Below are 21,392 nucleotides of genomic sequence, written 5' to 3'. Positions count from 1 at the left end.
CTGGACAAAGGGAGATGACTAAGGCGACAATTCCAGCGCCATCAGCGTGGCATGGGGATGGCACATGCTTGTGCCTGGGTAAAGGGAAGGAGACCCAGGGCCTGCCACTTATTGGACAGGCAAAAAGAGCCCACCGAGGACACAGTTGGAGGGGAGAGGGCACGTGGGCAGCACACAGAGTGGAACAGGATGGGCGCTGGGAAATGCAGCTGTAACTAACCCAAATGTGAGGGCCCCTGAGACCAAGCCGCAGAGCGTGTGGGTGGCAGACACATGATCTGGGCATGCAGGGCTTGTGTCCATGCAGGACACAGCTGCGTGGACCATTGCCTTCCAGGATTGGGTGAAGAGCAGCAGGGCACCATTCTTCCCATCACAGGGGAGGGAGAGGTAGGACAGCGTGGCTCGGCAAAGGAGAAAGGAACGATGGGAATTCAAAGTGATTGCTTCCAGTTTTGCCACAACCTCAACTTTTGTCTTTGGGGTCTTCAGGAGAGCAGTATTGGCTGGAGCCTTGAGGTTGAGAGAATGGCTCCGAGCACTGAGCAGACCTGGGAAACAGTGCCACGGGAGGCTCAGGCTCCAGCAGAGTCCTGTGAGGCTCTTGAGGTCAGGGCCGTGCCAGAGTTGTGCCGCAGTATGGACCTCACTACGTGACCCTGGGCTCGGCCCAGCCACTCTGCACACAACAGGCTGCTGCTGCTCCTGGGCACCTGAAGCTCTCTGTCTTCCCTGGAGGTTCTTGAGGAATCCTGGATAGAGGAAGGGCAACAGTTGGGCACAAGACCCAGGTCTTTACTGGCAGTCTTCACAGAAGCTGCTGGGGCAGAGGAACGTTGCTGGGATACAATTTGCAGCCTGGGGGCTGCCACTTCCCTTGCATTTCCTGCCCAACTATATCAAGGGGGCAAGCCAGAGTCGTGCTGGCTCTGCCCAGGCCAGTTCATCGCTCAGGATGACACTCTGGCCTTTGTACACCTCTGCCCCAGGGTGGCTTTACAGCTGCTGAAAAAGCTTATCCACGGGAAAGCAGTGGCAGGGAAGCCACTGCTCAGGATCCCAGGCTGAGGGGAGATACAGAACTTGGCAGGAGCTTGAGTCTTTTGTGCTGAGCTGCATGCCGCGAGTCCTGTGTGGGCCTGGTCACGCCTGTGTTGTGAGCGTCTCCTCTGAGGCCAGTGCCCAGCATGTACCTCCAGCCTCCCAAAGCTTCACACATGCTGCGCCACTCACCTAGAGCATCCTGCCCGGTGCTACGCCCTCCATCCTCATCTCACCAACAGTGCCTCCTCCAGGAAGTCCGCCCTGCCCTTGGCTGGCTCTGTGCCTCCTACATAGGCTCCCTCACAGCCTCTGTGCCCCCCTCTGTGTTGTTCCTATTGCACCATTGCTGTTCTTACCATTCACAGCTGTCCAGCACTAGCTATGTACTCAGTTGGAGGGGAAAGGGAGGGTGAAATGTCTTTTCATAAAGGTCTTGAGTTAAACAAAAGCCTCCTAAATAGACTGAGAAGCCTTGAACACTGTGCAACCCATGGAGGACACTGAGCTCACTGGAGGTACGGGGTGAGCGGATGCTGGGCTAGAGCCCTTTGACAGTCCCAGTCCAATAATCTTTCCCATGATGCCCAGGTGTGCCTGCAGGGACTGTGGCAGGCAGGAAGAGAAAGATGGCTGGGCTGGGGGAGATGTGCAAGGTGGCAGCCCCTGTGCAGGCCCCACTGGCCCCTCTGTGCCCGAAGCCCCCCACTTGTCCATTTACTCCCCTCCACCTCCTTGGAGCTGTCAGGATGCTGACCTCCCTCCTTCCCACCTGTCACCACCCGTCATAGGCAATCAGAATCACAGAGTGAGATTTCCTCCAGGTTCCCAAATGATGATGAGCAGGAGAGGAGAGTGTTGCCCAGGTCAGTGGGGCCACAGGGCAGACTCCCAGATCTGGGCAAGCACCCTTCCAAGCTGACCCTGCTCACATTGGAAAGGTGGGGAAACTGAGACCTGGGAGGCAGCGGGGTATCCATGGACACTGACTCCCAGGAGCACCTGCATTCACAGTCACTGGCCTTCCCAAGGAGTCTCTTGTCCAGAACCTGCACAAGGCTTCCCCTGAGTTCCCACCTTGGTGCCTGCATCTCCCTTACGCAGTTCCCCTTTATGGGGCTTCAGACTAAATTACCCATTTCAGTATTCAGTGTTTAGCACAGAGCTGGCTCCAGAGTGAAAATATCACAAATGCTAAATGAATGAAGAGCAAGAGGGCGGTGAGAGGAAGACCAGCTCCTCTCTTCTCATACTCCTCTGGAGGCTGTCTGTAGGGACGGTTTTCTTTTGTACCTTCTCTATGCTGCTGGGAGTGTGTCTCTTCCACTGTGATCTTATACCTCAGTGAGTTCTCAGTGGCTGTGCCAGCATCTGGGCCACCATGTATATGGCACACAAGCTGGGGAGATAGATGGTGAACAAATGAATGCTCGGACCCAGCCCACCATGCTTAGCATTTTCAAGACAGTGGCTGTGTGAGTTCTGCCCACTGAGGCCTGTTGAGCAGACCCATGAAGAACACAGGGACCCTGCCCCCAGGCTGAAAGGAGGAGGCACAGTTTGCTGGTGGGGCTTATGAAGATGAGCTCTGGGCCTGCTGGGGCTGGGGCAGGAGGTTTCTTAGAGTTGGGCCTAGCAAGACTGGAGAGAAAAGCTTGGTAGAGGAGTAACAGTGAGTGATACAGCAGGAAATACCTCCAGTAGCTATTGTTCTCACAGCCACCCTGGAAAGCACATTACAATCATCTCACTCTGCAGGTGAGGCAAGTGAGGTATGGGAAGCTTGTGACAGCAGAGCCAGGACATGGACCCAGGCATGGTAGCACTAGGACCGTGTCTTACCCACTGGGCCATACTGCCTCTCAGAGAGTCAGGGGCATTGACTGATGGAGCTTGTTGGCCCAGACACAGGCCCAGGCGGTGGCTCAAAGCTGTCCCCACTGACTAGCAGCCTGGCATGTGGCTGAGCATACTCTGTGTCTTGTGTTGCAGGACACTTTCTGGGGAACAACACTGTCATTGACGTTCTGCGGCAAGCAGGGCTGGAAGTGGACCACACACCTGCTGGGCAGGCCATCGACAGGTGAGCATCGACGGGTATTTTGGAACTGAACAGCTGACCCACCACTGCCAGGCCATGGCTCAGATGGAACCATGTGCTACATAACTGGCTGCCCCTGCCTTCCTGCTCAGGACCACAGGTAGAGTGGGAAGGAAGCTTGTGGTGAAACGGGTCCTCATAGGGACAGGGCAGAGCAGGCAGCACGATCAGAGGGGAGCTGGAGACAGAAGAGTGGGAGAAGGTCTGTGTATACTCTTGATGTGAGGTCACAGAAGGGCCAGAATGGCAGTGGAAATGTGCAAATCCCATCAGGGAGTCCTGGTGAGCAGCACTAGTGTTCACAAGAGGCTTGGGATTCAACACTGGTAAATTAGGGAAATGAGGTGGAAGTGACCCCTTGGTTGCTGCCTGGAGGACTCAGTGGATGCCCCAACTCAGAATCAAGATGGTGCTATGGGAGGATATGTTGCATCCTGACTCCTTCCCTGTGCTGCTCCACCCCCAGTGCCCTCACCTTCTCCATTGCCACCTAAAGCTCTGTCCCTAGCTCCTGATTTTCCTGCTAAGGGACACACACACTTTTCACAGAGCCACTGTCCCCCATCCTCTCCTCCTGTGGAGTTCCTGTCCACTCCCACCAAGTCGAAAGCTACCCTAGGGAAGGACCAGTTCCACCAGCACCAGACAAGAACCAGGTCGGGTCCTGGGCAGCCCTGGAAGTCAATGTCAGGACCCTCAAACTCAGGGCCCAGTGCAGCTCATGCCCCAGATTATGCAGGAACCTTCCCCACCAGCACTCAAGGGTGAGCACAGCATGATTTCTACTCCTGTCTCTGATGTTACAAGACCCAGAGTCCAAGAGAATCTTGAATAATCATGGCCAATAATTGTTGGTTACTTACTCTGTGCTGGACTCTAAATGCTTGTATCTCATTTAATTCTCACAACAACCTCAAGGCAGGAACTGTGAGTATCCCTAACTTATCATTGAGGAGCCTGAGCCCAGAAGGAGTGAAGGCACCTGCAGGAGGACACACAGCTTGTGGAAGACACAAGTCTAGTTCCTGATCCTCCTGAGCTGCTAATCACTTCTATTCCTACTCTGGTGGCGGCATGAGGGCTTAGGGATACCTGTGACCTCACCTTCAGAGATGAGGCTTGTGGGGTCACACAGAGCATAAGTCACTAGTCTCCTAGACACAGACCAAAGCTCGCCTGGCTGCATGGTCCTTCCAGAAGAATTCACCAACACTGGCACTGGGACACCATCCCAGCCTCCCACCTCTTTCATCTTCTGGGTTCATCTAAAAGATTGCTTTTAGTGCTGAAATTATGTGAGCCCAGCATGCAGTGGTGTGTATGGAGTGCTGTGGGTGTTTGAGAGATCCAAGGTAGCCTCAGGGTCAAGGTGTTCCTCAAGTTCCCTTTGCTCCCCCGCCCACCCCTGCCTTCATGTCCCCAAGGCTTTCCCTGTGTGTGGCTGGCCAGGATGCAGAAGGCAGGCAGCCCACAAGGCTGGAGGATGGAGAAACTGCTATTCATTTCGGAGCCCAGGCATTGGAGACAGGGGTCCCCGACTATACCCCCAACAGTCTCTGCTCTGAGGGCTCTCAGGCTGAGCCTCCTACACACGGGAGCAGGCAGCTGGCAGGGTAGAGGGGGGAAGGGCTGCTGAGGAGGCTCTAACAATAAAAGCTATCCTCAGTCACAGGTGCTTCCTGAATCTATCTTTTTGTCTGACTGTTTTGAATTATCTCCCCAACAGCTGCGGCATCTCCAGCAGCCTGGACCCTGGGAATCTGGGGTTGCTGTGGGGGCTGGGAGAGGCTGAGCTGATGGCCTTTTATTTCTTCAAAGAGGAAGAAGCCCCTCAGTCATTGGAAGTGTGGGAGTGCAGTGGGAGGGCAGGCTGCTTGTCATCCTAGGTACCACCTTCCCTTGCAAGCTGCCTGTTCAGACAGTTTTTGAAATGACTCACAACCTTCCTCCCAGAGGAATTCCACTGGAATCACAGAGAGGGAAAAATAAAGAGCAGAAAAGCAGAGGATGCACCTCAACTGAGAGGCTCATGTGTGCGTGCCGACATGGGACATGAATCCCACAAGTACACTCACATGGCACTTCCTTGCCTGCATGACATCCAGGTCCCTTTTGCCCACTGGTTGAATCAGAAAGACTCTGTTAGTGCCAGGATGTGCTGAGCTTTCATTTTGCCCATCCCTGTGACACCCCCTTGGAAGAAGTACTAGTGGTGTCACTGCTTGAGATGATGATGGCAAAGTCAGCCCTTAGTCTCATAGCCTGCACTTTGCAGAGCCAGATGTGAACCTCTCATCTGTCTGCCTCCAGTTCAGGCTCTAAGGATCTGACCGTGTCCCATCCCCTGAACAGATGCACAGTAGATGTGTGTTGAACAAAGGCAAGGGAGGTGGGATGAATTAAAGTAATGTGATCGACACAAATAGTGTTGACTGTTAGGCTGCTTGGGCTGCTTCCTATTGCCAGGAAGTGTGAGAAGCACTTTGCTTGTGTTTCCCTACATCATCCTCCTGAAGCCCATGTGAGGTACATGCAATCATAGCTCCATTTATAGAAAAGAGACCAAGGCGCAAGTGAGGCTGGGTGTCATTTACAGCCCCTCAGACTGTTGACGAGTGAGACCCTGACCAAGATCACAGAAACCCCAGAGAAATGTCTAGGGCTCCTCCCGTATCCCCTCCTAGTCTGGGGCTCACATGTCATGTGCTGGTGACAGACCATCTTCCTGGACCAGCATACACCATGCTCTTGTGCCTGCCTCTGCCCTGTGTTGTCCTAAGTAGTTATAGGCATCTGCCATCCTGTATGGCTTCCTGTCTTTAGCTTGGGAATGTGAGCTTTAAAATGGCAAGGATAGCATCTGTTTGGGTCATTGCAAATATTCAATCCCTAAACCAGTGTCTCCTGCAAGTTGAAAGCTCAATAAAGATGCATTAGCCAAATCAGAGGAAGGAATGAATGCTCTGTCTCTCACCCCAGACAATGGTTTTCCTCAATCCTTTTGCTGGGTGCAGCAGAGGCAGCTTGGCAATGACTTCTGCGGTGTCAACTTTCTCACCAAATTACATTCCCTGTTGCACGTGCACAACATGTTCACAAGCTGTTCCCCTTTCCAGCTCTGCTGCCAGGAGCTCAGCACCCCCTCCTGAGGAGATTTCAGCCAGCCCAGCCCCTGCAACCCCAGCCGCTGCCATCCCTGAAGCACCCTCAGTGACCCCCACTGCCACCCCTGAAGAGGAGGATCCAGCCCTGTCCCCACACCTCTTGCTCCCCGACAGCCTTAGCCAGCTGGAGGAGTTTGGGCGACAGAAGAAGTGGCACAAGAGGCAGAGCAAGCACCAGCGGCCAAGGCAGTTCAACGACCTCTGGGTCCGAATCGAAGACAGGTGAGTTAGAGCGAGGGGGTTCCCCAGGCGCTGGGTGTTGGCATCCCCAGGCCAGGGCACTGTCACTGGTGAGCCCTGCTCTGAGCCACCACACCAAGGGATATCTAAGTGGAAACTTCTGGACTGGCATGCACAAAGGGTCCCCAGGAGTGCCTTTAAGGGTTCACAAAGAAACATTTACATCTGACCTTGCAGTTTCATTCTCAATACAAGAGCAAGTATAATTCTCTGCATTGGAAAGATGAAGAAAATAGAAACTTACTCAGGTGCACTAGATAAGTCTGCTTTGGCTTCCCTAGGCTGCATCCAGTATTCCAAGGGGCTCCATTTGCTCTGTGGCCTAGGAGCAAACACTACAACCTGGTACACAATAGGCCCTAAGCTCCCTGTACCTAGAAGGTCTGAGCAACGACTATGACAGAGAAGCTGCAGAGCAGACTCACTCTGTATGAAAAAGGAGACAGAGGGTAACTGATACCCAATACTCAGACTGTCACTGTTATGTTGTGGTAAAACATTGTAAATGGGCAGGTGCAGAAATCATCCTAATGCACTGAGTCCCTCCATATTCTTTCTGTATGGCCCTTCTGCCTCCTTTCTTGGCCTGTCTGTTACCAAAGCTCCTGTAATCATCAAGATACTGTCTGCCATCTCCCACTTGCAGCCTCTGTACAGAGCCATCTCCCTGGATTCCCCTGTGTGGTCGGAATCTCCATATGTAGTAAATGATGTACCAAAGAATCGAGAATATCCCAAGGATAGACTATCAGTGAGAGGGCAGAGCCCCACCCAGTGCAATAGGCCAGCCCTGGTCCTAATGCCTCAGCAGTTGGTCCTCATCTGGACCTTACAGGTATTACTCAAAATTTTCCTAAACAACCTGGACAGAATCTCCTTCAGTACTTTTAAATAAACGAATGTCCAGGGTCCCAGGAAACCTTGTGAATGTGCACCTGGTGATTCCTCTGAGGAGCTGTGGGAAGCACTGGCCCAACTGTACTTATGGATGAATGAAGGCCTACAGCTGGAGAGCCCACTGCCCAGGGAATTAGGAGCTGCCTTCCACTTCCCAAATTCTGGTTCTCCACCAGCCAGATACTCAGCCATTGATAAAAGATGAATATATCCCTCCCTTCCCATCATAAAGGATACATATTTTTTTGTTTTGTTTTTTAAAGGATATATTTTAAAGAGATTTCCAGAAAATCAATATTGGTTCCACTAAGCCTTTGGGCACTGGTTTCAAAGCACCTGACTTGGGTTGTTGGAAATGTATTTCTGCAGAGATTTCCTGCCCTGCAAGCCCAACGCAGAGCCATTGATATAGCTCTATTGGCTGAGACACATTTGGGTCAGGCACCCACAAATGGCCTAGGCCTTTTAACTAGGAGTGAAGGCAGTTCCTTCTGCAAGGAGCAAGGCTTGCAGGCTGCCAGCAAGGCTTATGGAAGAGAAGGAGCTGGCAGCTAATTATGAGCTGCAATTAGTTTGGACATTTGCAACTCTGATCAGCTCGTCAGGGTGACCAGGAGACCGAGCCAGCAGAGGGTCCAGCCCAGAGCGTGAAAGGAGGCTAGGCTGTCAGCTCCAGCAACAGGCCCCCATCCCCTAACTGTATCTGAAAGGTAAATGTGGGCAAATAACTCCAAACAGTTTCCTTTGCACAACACATGAGTCTGAAATACAGAGCCCAGTTTCAGGAGAAGAAAATGGCTTTTCTTTGGTGCAGAGTAGGCCCTTCTGCATCCCAGTGGGTTCACAGTGTTTGGCTAGCTCTCCTCCATCTGGTCAGTGTGGAGAAGGAAGTTTCTACCAAAGTGCAGCCTGTTGATTAAAAGTCTCTCATTGCTTCTTGCAGAACCAGACCCTGAGCTCCCCAGGAGGCCCAGGTATAAGGCACAGGCTCCCTGGTTCTTGGGGAACTTCACCTTTTTGAGTGCTCCAACCTACAGAGAGAGGGCAGTAGAGATCTCTTCGGTGGCATTCTAGAGCACATTTGTAGCCCTTCTAACAGAACTTTTCCTGAGAGCTTTCATTCAGAGTCTCATTTCTTCCCCCTGAGTCCCACAGGAGTCACTCCTCTTCTCTGTCCTCTCCCTCTTTTGCCTGCAGCCCTGAAGCTGGGACCTAACAGGTCTCCCAGTCTGGCCTTTGACCATTGTCCGGGCTCCATTTGTGATCCTGCAGTTCCCCACTGCCACCAGGAAATTGCCCAGACATAGACCCTCACTCCCTTCCTCACTTCCCACAGGTCCTGCCTAGGTCCTGCAGGGTCCATTTCTGCCAGGGTGCCAGGATTCCTCCACACTTGTGAGCTTGCTTCCTGCTGTCTGCTCCAGGAGGGGTACAAGTGAATTCACTGGGCTCTGCTCTGTGCCAGGCGCTCACACCTACTGTGTCCCAGTTCTGCCAAGAGACACGAGAGGCCAACCCATTTTACAAGCAAGGAAATAGACTCAGCCGGATCAGGGAACTTGCCTAAGAACACACAGAGTTCTGGAGTGTTTGCTTCTAACACTAAAGATCAGATTCGTCACCCACCACCACATGAGTGTGCCCTTCCCACCGGCACCTGCCTGGGCTCTCCCTCCCTCCCCCACCCCAAGGCAGCCTCACTCTCGTCACCACCACCACACCACAGTTCTTCCATCTGCTTCTGGGCTGGGGGCTTCAGGAGACCAGGCTTGGGCTGCAGTGCTCTGGGTCACCTGAGGCCTTGCTGGGGTTTATTGACTGCAGAGTAGAATACAAGGAAGAGGGGGTGGAATGGGGTGTGGGCTGCAAGTGCCTGGTTAGGACACCACCTGGAGCAGGCCGACCTCCCCACGCCCCTCATTACCCATTACCCGAGATGTAAACACAGCAGAGGAAGTTTAGAGAAGCAGCAGCCCGTGGCAGGATGATTTATGGCAATCCGTGGAAAGGGCTGAGCGTGCGTTCGCAGATGGCTGCACAGCAGCAGAGCATTCTCCAGGATCCCCCACCCCTGAGAGCCAGAGCTGGGCAGCAAGGAGGGGCGTCCAGGGCAAGCCCGCGCAGAAGCCCCTCCCACACCACGTGGACCTGTGGCAATCCTTCCATGTCTCCTTTTGCTGTTAGGGCCTTGTCTGGTATCTGTTGGTTGTGCTAGCTGTTGGTCTCCAGGATCAAAGGTCTTCAAGAACACAGGTGTGTGTGTGTGTGTGTGTGTGTGTGTGTGTGTGTGTGTGTACTTTGAGGGTAGAGAGTTGCATAAATAAGAGAGCAGAGTGGCTGTGCCATCAGGATTGGAAGGAGAGAGATATTTCACAGATGTAGGAAAGAGCAGCGTTTGAGTGCTGGGCACGGCCCAAAGCAAAGCCCATAGGTGGGCATCAGTACGTGATAGACAAAGATTTGGCAAATCCCACCAGGCAGGTGCAGGGGGTACAGGACACACAGCCACAGAGCTTATTGCCCTCTGAGTCTGTTTCCCAGCATTCCTCCTCCACCCTGTTGTAGGGGAGCTGTCCCCTCCTGCTGACCAGCACTTCTGGAATGGCCAGAGTAGGAGAAGATACCCTCACAGAAAAATGCCCCCATAGGAAGTAGAATCATCCAAGAATAAAGAAATGGAAAAATTTAGGCAGGACAAGGTTCAAATCCCAGCCCCTCCTTGTATTTGCTTTGGGACAAAAAAGATTTAGTGCCTGTAAAGCACTCAACCGGTATCAGATCAGATCAGCAGTAACACTGTAACAAATGCCACTCATTGATGCCTTTGACTTTCAGGGTCACCCACTTTGCCTCTCCCCTGCCGGAAGCTACTCAAGGCCCTTCCTTTAGTGGATCACAGGCTTAAGGGGGGTTTTTGTTTAGAGAAAAAAATCAAAACAGGAAAAAAGGGTAAAATAATACAGAATTTCAAAAAAAATAACAGTAAGATTATTAGATAGTCTCTCTAGTATAAAAAAATAAAAAACTGAAAGAGTAATAAGATCCAAAATGTATAATGATATGATAATGAAAGAGGAAGTACTCTAAAAGATACAACTGCATGTGTGTTTAATTGTGCAAGATAGATAACCATACTACTGTTTTTATTAATTTATCAAACAGAATAGTTTGTACTGTCATTGTTTGATTGTCTGTCCACTTTTTATGCTTTGATTTTGTAACTAGGCGTAAGGTTTTAAATAAACCATTAGGAGATGGCTGGGAACTCTCCCTCGCTTAACAAAGGCGGGCATTTGTGTGTGGTAGGTATAGATGCACATATCAGTTGCCTAGTCCTGTGGTTAGTGCAGCGTGGGTATGGGGACAAATGACTCCTCAGTACAATGTCATTGAAAAAACTCTAGAACCTCAGGTCCTGGATGACCCTGAAAGTTCTCATCTCTCTGGATCCCAGGTTTCCATCTCAGGGTTAGACAGGTCCTTCCAGGTCTGGTCTTCTGTAGAACTTTTAGGAATCATGCCAGACAGTCTGCTTATGGGTCTTCAGGCCCATAAAAAGGTGAAAGCTTCCCATGTGCAGGAGACCTGAGGACAAGGTTGCTGAGACACAGATTACAGGAGATCAGGCTTTAGGCAGACTGGCTACATTGGATCTCTGCCTCTGTTTGACCTGCTGGACCCAGAGTCTGAGGCCCAGACAGTTATCACATGGGGTTTCCCCAGCCAGGTCACATGGAGGGCTCTACTTCCTGCAGCAAACTCCTGTCATCCTGGCACTACACACTACGAGGCTTATCTCTTCCACAGCTCCTTGAAGCTCTGTAGGAAGGTTTCCCCAGGCTCAGACACTAGGTGCTTGTACTGGCAAGCAATTCAAGGCTGTGATGTCCAACACTTAACCTTGGACCACTCAGTCTTGGAAACCTTGCATGCTGAGACTCACCCCTACTCTAGGCTGCCCTCTTCAGGGACCTTGGGGGCAGACAATCCCTGTCTCAGCACCAGTCTTGATTTTCTGTGCTTTCTCCCTTGGACTTCTGCCTAACACCCCAATTCTGTCTCTTGCCACTGGAACACAGTTTAATGTCTCTGGCTCTGTTCCTGCTCCGTCATTGTAGATGTGGGGAAACTGAGGCCAGGAAGACAGCCTTTGTTCAGTCTCACAGCAAACCAGGAGCATAACCCAAGCTGGCGAGGAGTTTCTGCTTTCCACAGAGGCCGAGGGGCCCTGTCGGCTCAGAGCAGACTTGGCTCCACAGTGCCAGTCTTCTGCAGAGCCTGGGAATGCTCTGGGTATTTGGTTTGGCCTCAAGGCCGTTTTGCCATGAGGCAGTTTTTCCCAGCATGAGCGTGGGAGGGGGTGGGGATCTGGACAGGGGAGCTGAGCTTTGTGAGCAGAATGGGACAGGGGCATTTAGGGGTCCTTTTCCCCTCCCCAGTTCCACCTCATTTTCTCAGGATTCCTTCCAAGCAATAAAAACCCCACTCAGACTCTGGGGGCGGGGAGGGGGTTCTTCTTCAGTTTTCAAAGGGTAAAAGAAAGTGTCTTCAGACGCCTTATGAGACATAGTTTTCACAACTCCTACTTGGTCTCACCTTCCCCAGCCCAGCCACCTCTCAGGGCGCACCGGCCTGCTCCCCCAAAACCACCCTCAAACCGCCCTCAACCTCAGCCAAAGCATTAGAAGCCAAAACCTCAAGCAGCAGCAGCGAATGGATCTTGATGGACTGTTTGGTGTTGTGTGTGTTTTTTAGTTTTTCATTTCATTAGAAAAGATGGCAGGATAGGGACTGAGGTAATGACCCTGGCCAGGCGCAGGGGCCAAGCTCAAAGGAGGCTGTGGAGTCCCCTCCCTTCTCACAGCCTTCACCTAGACCCCCTTCACATCTCCATCACCCACTTCCTCATGGCTCAGGTGGGGAGACTTTGCAAGAAACCTCACTTACTTCGAGCCCAGTTTGCCCATCATGGGAATAGAAATAATAAGAAAATGACACGGGTGTCGCATTGAGTCCAGCATCTGCCAGCACATACTAAGTGGTCCCGAAAGAGGGGACATTATTAGTGGGAGAGATATAGACATAGAAATAATAACGATGTTAAAAATAGCCGACATCATCTCACACCTCCTAGGGACCAGGCAGCGTTCCAGGACTTTACACATTGAGACCTTGTGTGAGATAAGCCTGCCACACAGTGAGGTCAGTGAGAAAGGTGCGAGATTTGGTGGAAGTCTTAACTCTGCCAGCTGGCACTGAAGGCTGCAGGACAGGTAAGCCCCCAGGAAGGGGCAAGGGGGCAGGTCTTCCAGGGAAAGTAGGACCACAGCAGCTGTGGGTGTAGGGTGTGTGTCGGGGAGCCATGACCAGTGTGGTCAGCACATTGCAGCAAGGTCATGACAGGATGGATTGCACATGTGAAGACTGCCCAGCTGGGAAGGTAACGCACACTGATACTGTGAGATCCAAGACGGTTGGAAGTCACCTAGCCCAGCCCACCCCACCCCCATACACACACTGTCCAGGAACTTCATGTTGTGTGCTCTGTTGACTCCTCCTCTCCTATGGCTCCTGGGAGAATTTCTAAAGACACAGGATCATCATAGTCACACCTCTAGGCATCAGGTTGGAAAGAACCTTGTGAGAGACCTAATGAGTTCTAGTGGTCAAAGCACTGCCAAAGTAGGGTAGAAAGAGAGCCAGGCAGCAGGCAAGGACTCCTTCCTTTCCTGGCTTCCATCAAACCAGGAAACGGTGCCCATGACCACTCGGGTGCCCTCTCCTAAGCCGAGGTTCCAGCCTGAGCCTGGTGGAGGTGGGTATACATGGTGACCTCCAGGTTGCCCTGCCCAGCCACCAAGGTAGAGGCTCAGCCTGAGCTGTGTGAGAGGCACCCCCGCCCCAGGACGGTAGGATGGGCTGCCTGCAGTAGAGGCAATTCCAGGGCTCATCCCAGGGATTATGACCAGCAGTTTTGGCCTTGTGGCCCAGCCCAAAAGAGGTTTAGACAAAGACACCCCCAGATGATCAAGGGAGCAAGCTGCTGATCAGAAATGGAGGCAAGCACCAGGATGTAAGCAGGGCCCCATTCAAAGGTGGTCAGCCACCTTGCAGACCCCTCGGAGACCACCCTGGCCCCTCACGGTTACCAGCCTGTCTCTAGGTTGTCCACTTCCATAGCCTACCCCTGCCATCTATTCTGGGGTGAGTTAATCTCTATGTCCAGGTTCTTCCTCAGCAGGTGGGGTAATAGCAGCTCCTGCCTCTTTCTGTTGACACAAGGAAGACTTTCTGGCCCTCTGGGGGACAGGTGCTCCCCCCATACCTAATGTGCCTGCTTCCCCTGCTGTCCCGCCCAAGCCTGAAGGGGCTGTCCTGTGGGTAAGCTTGGCCATTTCTTGGGGTCCTGGCCCCCTTCTTCATAGCAGAACCTGTGCTTCTTAGCCACAGGCCTGTCAGATGGCTCCCCTTGTGGCGTCTCTCGTCATGCCTCTGTCATTGTCCCCTCTCTTGCTCAGTCCCTGATCCCTGCCTTGCCTGTGACTCTTTCTTTGCATCTCTTCCCTGCTCCTCAGCCCTGCCCCTCTGACTGTCCAAGGCGCCCTGGGCTCCGCCTGGCCTTCCTGCCACACTCTTCCTTCTCTCTGTCTCCCTCCCTCCCCTCTCTGTGGTGTAAGCGTTCCTGAGCCAAATATCTCCCCGGTTACCTTGAACCTGGTTCCTGTGTTTGTGATTTGTGAGTGGCGGCACATTTCACCCCCACTCCCTGTGCGTGTACTGCCCTGGGCCCATGCGTGTTTCACCCTGCTTTCCCCTGTGACCTGGGAACCAGGTAGCCTCGCTAGGCCTCAGTTTTATCTGCTGAGAGGAAATGATGAAACTCGCGGTGAAGATTTGTTGTGAGGACCAGAAACGCTGTTTATAAAGTTCTGGACCTGAGATACTCTCTAAATCGTGGCTTTGACAAGCATGGCGAAGCTGACAGCCACTGGGAGGGGCAGCAGCAGGGAAAGGGGAACCTGAGGACGCGTGTGGAAGCTGAGCACCCTGGAGACACCCCCCACCCTCCCAGCTTTCTCCTCCCTAACACTATGATTTCTTTCTACCTGAGACACATTCTGATGATTGGTCACAGGTGGCCTTGGGCTAGCCCTGCGTCCTGGCACAGGAGAAGGAACATCACAGCTTCCGTGGATCATTCAGAGTGACTATGTGGCCCTGAGTGGCTTGTCTTCCATGTACAAGGCCCTCTTTTTCTCTGTTTTATGAGAAAACACAGATATGATAAGGTCAGATCTGAGCCCCAGAGGCCTCTGCCCAGGTGAAGAGGCTGATGGTCACTCTGCTGTGTCTTTCCTTCCTTCTAGCACCACTGCCTCACCACCGCCACTGGCCCTCCAGCCCACCCCCAGCTCTGGGACCACCAAGCCTCCCTTCCAGCTCTCTGACCAGCTCCAACAACAGGACCCGCCAGGGCCCACCAGCAGCTCGGCGCCGACCCTGGGCCTCCTCACTGCTGTGGCTGCCACCATTGCCAACCCCTTCCTGCTACACACTCTCGGGCCCTCCTGACCTTGGCCACCACATGCAGAGAAGCCAGAGAAATCACGTGAGGGTCTGCGACCACCCCATGGCCCCTACCTCCACCTCCAGGCGTGCCACCACCTCAAGGGCAGTCGAGACAGGACCCTTTAGAAAACTAGAGTTTTATTGTACCAGTTACATCTTCTTTTTTGTAGAAGGTCTTAATTTCCCATAGTGCTATGGGGCTCTTTTGTAAAATATGTATCAATATTAAAAGAGAAAAAATGTATTTATTCTACCGATAAAACTATTTTTATGTGGCCTATGTTGTAGCCCCTGAATTGGCCCTAATACCAACCCAAAGAGGAATCCAGGTTGCCGAGACATCTGTGGCCTGCTGACCCTGGCTTTGCACTGGCTTTGCTTCTGGATCTCCAGAGCCTTCTGGGTCAGACTTGGCTCCCCCACCATGGGGATGGCCAAGGATGGGACAGGCAGACAGGCTTAGCTTTTGTGACGCTGGATGTGGGAGTCGTGTGAATGCTGCCTGTCCTCCCCTCCCTGGGATACATCCTGGGCTATGGAAAGAAAGAGAATGCTGCTATTATCAACCCCTGAGCATCTGTGAACTGGCCCTCCAGAGTGCTAGGTGAGTGTTTCAACCAAAGTGCAGGGGTGGGATTGGAGAGGCAGTGCCGGGCGTCAAGAGAGGCAGCCCCAGTCCCACACAGCAAATAGTTACCCTGAGATTCAAAGAGTGCAAGGTGGAGCTGCCCAAGGTCACAGAGCGGGTGCGCAGGTAGCTGCGGGCCTCTCTGTCCTGCCGTCCTCACTCCGACTTGGATCAGAGGCGCTGTGGAAGTCACAGATGAGTGGAATAAGCTGGGCCAAAGGACAGGAGTGGGCACAGAGGACAGTTCCAGGGAGAGGGACACTAAGGGTCACCAGTTACAATAATGACAGTGGCGATGAGAATGGCTGTTTGTCCAAACCCTGCAGTGTCAGGGAGTATTTTGCATATTCACTGCATCGTGGCTCCTCAGACTAGCACTGTGAAGTATGAAGGCCCCCATTTCCCAGATGGGGGAAATGTACCCCACAAAGAGGCAAAGGGACTTGCCTAAGGTCACACAGCTTCAGATCAGTATGATACCAGTGACCCTTGTGTTATGGTCTGTGTTCTCTGACATATTCTCTGCCCAGGAAGGCTCCAACACCCTGGGACCAGCTCTCCAGGTTAGCCAAAGATACTGGGTACTCTGGTGTCCTTGAAACCAAAGGGCTGTGACAATAGCATGTGCTATTTTTCAGGTCCCCCAACTTATCACATTTTGGATCCAGGGAAAGCTTTCCTGTCAAATCAAAGGGGAGGGTAGGGCACAGCCTTGGAGTCCCTAAGAGGCAGAGCAACCAGTGGCACGAGACAGGCAGCTGAGACTCAGAAGACTTTACTGGCCTCTCCATTTCCTAGGGTGATGGCTGAAGCCAGAGGTGGCCCTGTCCAGCCCTAAACCTTCAGCTGGGCTGGTGGCTCTCTAATTACATACAGAGTCCTAGATCCTGAGAGCAGGAAAGATCCCTCACTTAGCAGATCGTGGAAACAGTGAGGATAGAGAGGGAATCACGTCCCTGAGGCAGCACAGCTGGGCAGGCCCACTGCCTCCAGCTAGTGTCTCTCTGCCTCACTGTACATAGATTTCCTGGGAAAGCTTGATGGGGCCTGATTGGCCCAAGTGCCATTATGCCCAGCACAGCATCTGCCTCCTTGATGAAATGGTAGAATTCTGGGCAGTGTGTTGGCAGTTAGAGGTCCCACGGACATCCTGGCAAGCAGCTGAATTTTTTCCAGCTCAGCCCCAAAGGACAAGTTTGAACCTGAGACCTAGAAGAAACCTGGACCTCTACTTCAGAGGACCTAACCAGCCGCATGGGCACCATACTCTCAACTAAACTTGACCTCAGCCAGGGCTACAGTCAGTTTATCCTTAGCAAAGAAAAAGAAAAAGAAAATGTGACTTCCTATTTCCGAGTGGGATGGGGCTTAGCTGACTTACAAAGCAGGCTCGGAAGTTGGACATCAAACAGATTGTGCAGAGCTCTATTGGGATGAGATAAGTGTAAAGGAATTAGAAACGTACAGGCCAAATTCCCCTCTGTTTGGGCAAAGTATGGCCCGAGATGTATGGAGAGCAAGCTCGAGGTTAATTAAAGATGAAGTATTCAGGGAAACAGGCCAGGCACCTGACTGTGTGCCCAGAACTGTGCCAGGCACAGGGCCAAAAAGATGAATTAACACAGCATGTAATTACGGCACACATGCAGTGCCAGGCTGGACGCACGTGGAGTGAGTGTAGCCACCCCTCCTGGCCGAGAGAAACTCACTCACAAGATGGGACAAGCATCTGTGTCCTAGCTTACACAGTCTTGGCCCCTGGCTTCAGGCCAGTTCAGTCCTCATCTTTCCAGATCCATCCTGTAGGTAGATTGACGAATTCCAAAAACCCCCTCACCCAAACAGTCAAGGGTTTAAAGAAAGATGTATGAGCCAGTGAATCAGATAGACCCGTGCCGAGCGAAGAACCAGAGCCAGTGTGGGTCACATAGGTGCAGCCAAAGTCCACAGATCCCAAGGACAACCAGCTAGCCAGAGTCTAAGAGGAATTCAGCTTGCTGGCATTTGTCATCTGAGGCACCTAACAGGACTCCTCAGGGAGACACTAGGATCCTCACCGCATATCCGAGTGCCTCCATTCTGTAAGCAGCCATTCAGACTTGCCTCAGCCCATAACATGCCCATTCCTTTGAAAGCAGCATGCATTATTTCTTAACACTTCCACATTTGACCCTGAGGCAGGCAGGAAGGACAGGAAGCCTGTGCCCCAGCGTATTAAGTGTTCTGCCTAAATGTAGGCAGCACATGCCTCAAGGAGCCCAGGGTTCCCTCTCTCACATGCCTCAGGGAGCCCAGGGTTCCCTCTCTCTCGGGAAAATTAACAATAGGGTCAAACAGCTCTCCTGGGCCAGTCTCAATGACCCTGTCTCCAGCCACTGACCGAACGCACCAGCAGTGAAAGCAGGGAGAGCCCATTATCCACTGAACGGGTGTAGTAAGTAGTAGGCCTTCTCAGAAGTCACAACAGGCAGCTGAGGGCCCCTTCAGTGACAGTAAAAGATCTAGAGTCCCTCTGCTGACTCCCGGTACAGCTGTCCTTATTCTGAAAGACCTGGACTACATTACCTTCAAGATGAACTGCTTCTCAGCTCCGTTTAGATTAGGGAAAGCTGAGGAGTTCAGGCCACTCATCCCACCAGCCCATCCTCCAGCCCAGCACCGATGTCACAACAGGCCTCCAAGAGGAGCAAAAAGCACAAGAAAGGACAAGAAAAGTTTTACTCAGAAGTTGTACCTTTGATGGTACCCTGTGTGGCCCAGGACAGAATTGAGGTTGGTGATAGTTTTTTAATGGTGGTGACATAAGAACCTGAGTCCTTTACTGGCTCTTCTAGAACCTCATGATGTGGCCCTACTAAGCTTGCCAGCTATGTCTCATTTATCCCAACCTGTGCCTGACCAAAAGGAATCCTAGTTGTCACTTCCAAACTAGACAGAATATTCCACACATGCTGCTTCCTAGACCAAAGCTCCCTTTTGTCCCCCTAACATCTTATCCTGTAAAGATCAACTCAGCACTCCTCAAGAGCCCCCCTGTACTTCCTGTGTGCTTTCTCAGCATCTCACAATAGCTTCTTCCCACGTTACCACTGTCTGCTTGTGAATTTGCTCCCCTGTGGGCCTTTACGGCAGAAGTCACAAAGGTGGTGCTCTCACAGGGGTGGCAAGAAGGAAAGAGAGAAAAGGAAGAAAGGTATGACAGTAGGAAGGGAGAGACAGATTTAGTTCTGCAATGGAATAGCTTCCATCAAGCCCAAGCTGGTGGAGAATGGTGCCTGAAGACAAGGTGCTTTCTGCTGGTGGAGAAGTATAGGCAGGGCCAGGAGTCCACTGGCTGGAGATGTGGTAGCAAGTTGAAGTCTTGGCAGGGGACTGGTGTCGATGACATTGAGGGCGCCTCCTGGCTCTGTAATGCTCAAGCTCTTTGAACATTGTTATTTTTCAAAAAATTCATCTAGGCAGCCAAAAATATCACCCCAGCTGGCTGTCTAAACTAGCAGGGTTCAGGAATTAGTTCAGCCCGCCCCACACCCCGCCCTCATTCTTCAACTGCCCAGCCAGGACTGCTGCGAGCTGGCAGAGCCGCCTGCTGGCCTGGGCAGGGGGACCCTGGGGAAGTGGGAGAGTGCTGCCCTGGAGCCTAGCTGCTGGCACAGCCCAGAGCTCCTTGTCTCTGTCCCCTGACCTCAGGGAGTGCAGACAAGACTCACAAAACCTGATTAGGCCCTACCGGGTCCTTTCCACGGAATGTCCCCTGTACATACCCTTTTTTCAAAGGTGAGCTGGACTGTTGCTCTCCAGAGATACTCTGGATACTTCACTTAGATAGGTGACCTTGGGCAAGTCCCTGCCCCCTGGAGCCTCCATTTCCTCATCTGTCACATAGAGACATTGTTTCCTCGGGCTAGGAAGGAGGATGCAGGGGACAGTGTGGAGGACCTGTAAAGGTGAGATTCAAGCCTCCCCAGACTCAGGGTTAGGCTTCCCCCCAGGACCACAGCTGCCCTGAGATGGGAGTCTGTGGCGTGCAGGAAGGATGACAAGACTTGCTGACTCCTCCACTGAGTCCCACTGTGGGAAAGTGAGCTTTGCGCGGCCCAAGTCTAAGATGTCCCCTGTGAGCTGCCCAGACAAAGGGCTCAGAACTTTTGCGACCCTGGTAGCTAGGGTGGGAAGGTCAGTTCTTAGTCAAAGCAGGCTATAGCCCCTCCTTGAGGCTCATAGAAATTTCCAATAGCCCCCAGCATGCCATTCTGTGCCACACAAGCTTCTGCTGTCAGTGTATCTGGAGGTACTCGTGGTGTTGTTCTTTTTAATCACCTCTTTCCTCACCGCTGTGAATTATGAAGAGTTCTTTAAGAATATAATAGAAGACAAAGAAAGATGTTATTAATGTTATTTTGCCAAAAATATTTTTGTAGCATAATATATTATTAATAAAAGCCATTACAAACTGGACAGGTTGGTGTTTCTCTGTGCTGTGGTCTCCTTCCTCCTCTCACCAGGGACTTGTCCTGCAAAATCTGCAGGAGAGGTGTCCAGGTACGGAATGGGCCTGTTTTCCATGCACAGGCTCAAGCAAGGCCAGGAAGGTGGTTTGAGGGGAGGCCTGATAGCTCGAAGGACCTCACACCAGAGCGGCACAGGCAGCCCTTACCAGCCAGTGGGAACCGTACAAATGCACTAAGACAGCTAGGACCTGGGGTTCACTGTGGGGCCCCCTCTCACTCACTGCCTCACTCACCATGGCCTGTGGCTGTTCCACAGCAATTGTACCCACTTCATCCCATGCCTCTGCCCTGAACCAACATCATCAGACCCACTACCCCCAACCTGTGCCCCTTCCCATCCACTCAGCCCTACTTGAAGAGACCTCTACAGTCCACAGAAATGATCACATCCCTCCCTGCTTTAAAAATTCCTCTGTGTCTCCCAGCACCATTAACAAAGGTCACAAGAAACCCTCTAAGACCTAGCCCCTGCGTGTATCTCCAGCATCAGAGTCACCTCTCACTGCTTCGTTTACCAGAATCCAACACTCCAGAGATTCTTCCCAGGCTCTAAGTGCACCCAACCCTCCCACCTCTTTCCTGCTGCGCCTTGACCCTGCTGGACTCCTACACATCCTACATGACCCAGCTTTAGCAACACCACCTCCATGAAGTCCCCACCTCCTTGGGCCCAGGTAATCACTCCTCCCTGCCCCCACAGTGCCGTTCCTATTTCAGACTCCTGATTAAGATGATCTGCATGGGGCTGGGGTCTTAGCTCAGTGGAATAAGCACCTGCCTTGCAAGTGCGTGGTCGTGAGTTCGATCCCCGGTACCAATAAAAATAAAATGATCTGCATGGACTTGCCCTCTCTCTTGGCTTTGCTGGCCAAGACCACAGCTGTGTGTTTCTGTAGTGTCAGCTCAAGCTCAGAAACTGATATCCACTATATGGACACTGCCCAGACTGGGCACTTGTGGAAGAATGAGGAGTAAGGAAAGACAAGAGACGGGAAGGATGCAGACAAAACAGAGCCGATGCTTTATATCAGTGCGCAGCACCTCAGACCTCAGTTGTTAGCTCCTGGGATCTACACAGGATGCCCAAGTGCAGTTTCTACCAGGAACAGTCCCTGGAACCTAGGGCAAGGGAGATCAGGTCTAAAAGGTCTGGAGTGGAAAAGTTCTTATAAAACCCCAGAGCTTTCACCAGCACAATTCAGTGAGTTCTGCAGAGCCCCACTAAGGGCTATAAGAACTGC

General features: G+C 52.2%; 1 protein-coding gene across 1 annotated transcript in view; it reads left to right on the top strand.

Annotated features, from left to right (window-relative positions):
* The window catches only part of Trabd2b (TraB domain containing 2B), a 206,884-nt gene extending 186,786 nt beyond the window's left edge, over positions 1 to 20,098 (top strand). The window contains exons 5-7 of the mRNA XM_003461469.3: positions 3,034 to 3,124; positions 6,259 to 6,528; positions 14,811 to 20,098. Coding sequence (XP_003461517.2) covers positions 3,034 to 3,124; positions 6,259 to 6,528; positions 14,811 to 15,015 — 566 coding nt within the window. The 3' untranslated portion in view covers positions 15,016 to 20,098. The remainder of the gene's footprint in view (positions 1 to 3,033; positions 3,125 to 6,258; positions 6,529 to 14,810) is intronic.
* Positions 20,099 to 21,392: the final 1,294 nt, after the last annotated feature.

This window comes from Cavia porcellus, unplaced genomic scaffold, assembly GCF_034190915.1.
Source record: "Cavia porcellus strain 051 isolate PalLab524CR breed Dunkin Hartley unplaced genomic scaffold, mCavPor4.1 scaffold_25, whole genome shotgun sequence".
Taxonomy (NCBI): Eukaryota; Metazoa; Chordata; class Mammalia; order Rodentia; family Caviidae; genus Cavia; species Cavia porcellus.
Note: the sequence above shows the minus strand (reverse complement) of the source record. Positions and strands in the feature narration are given on the sequence as shown.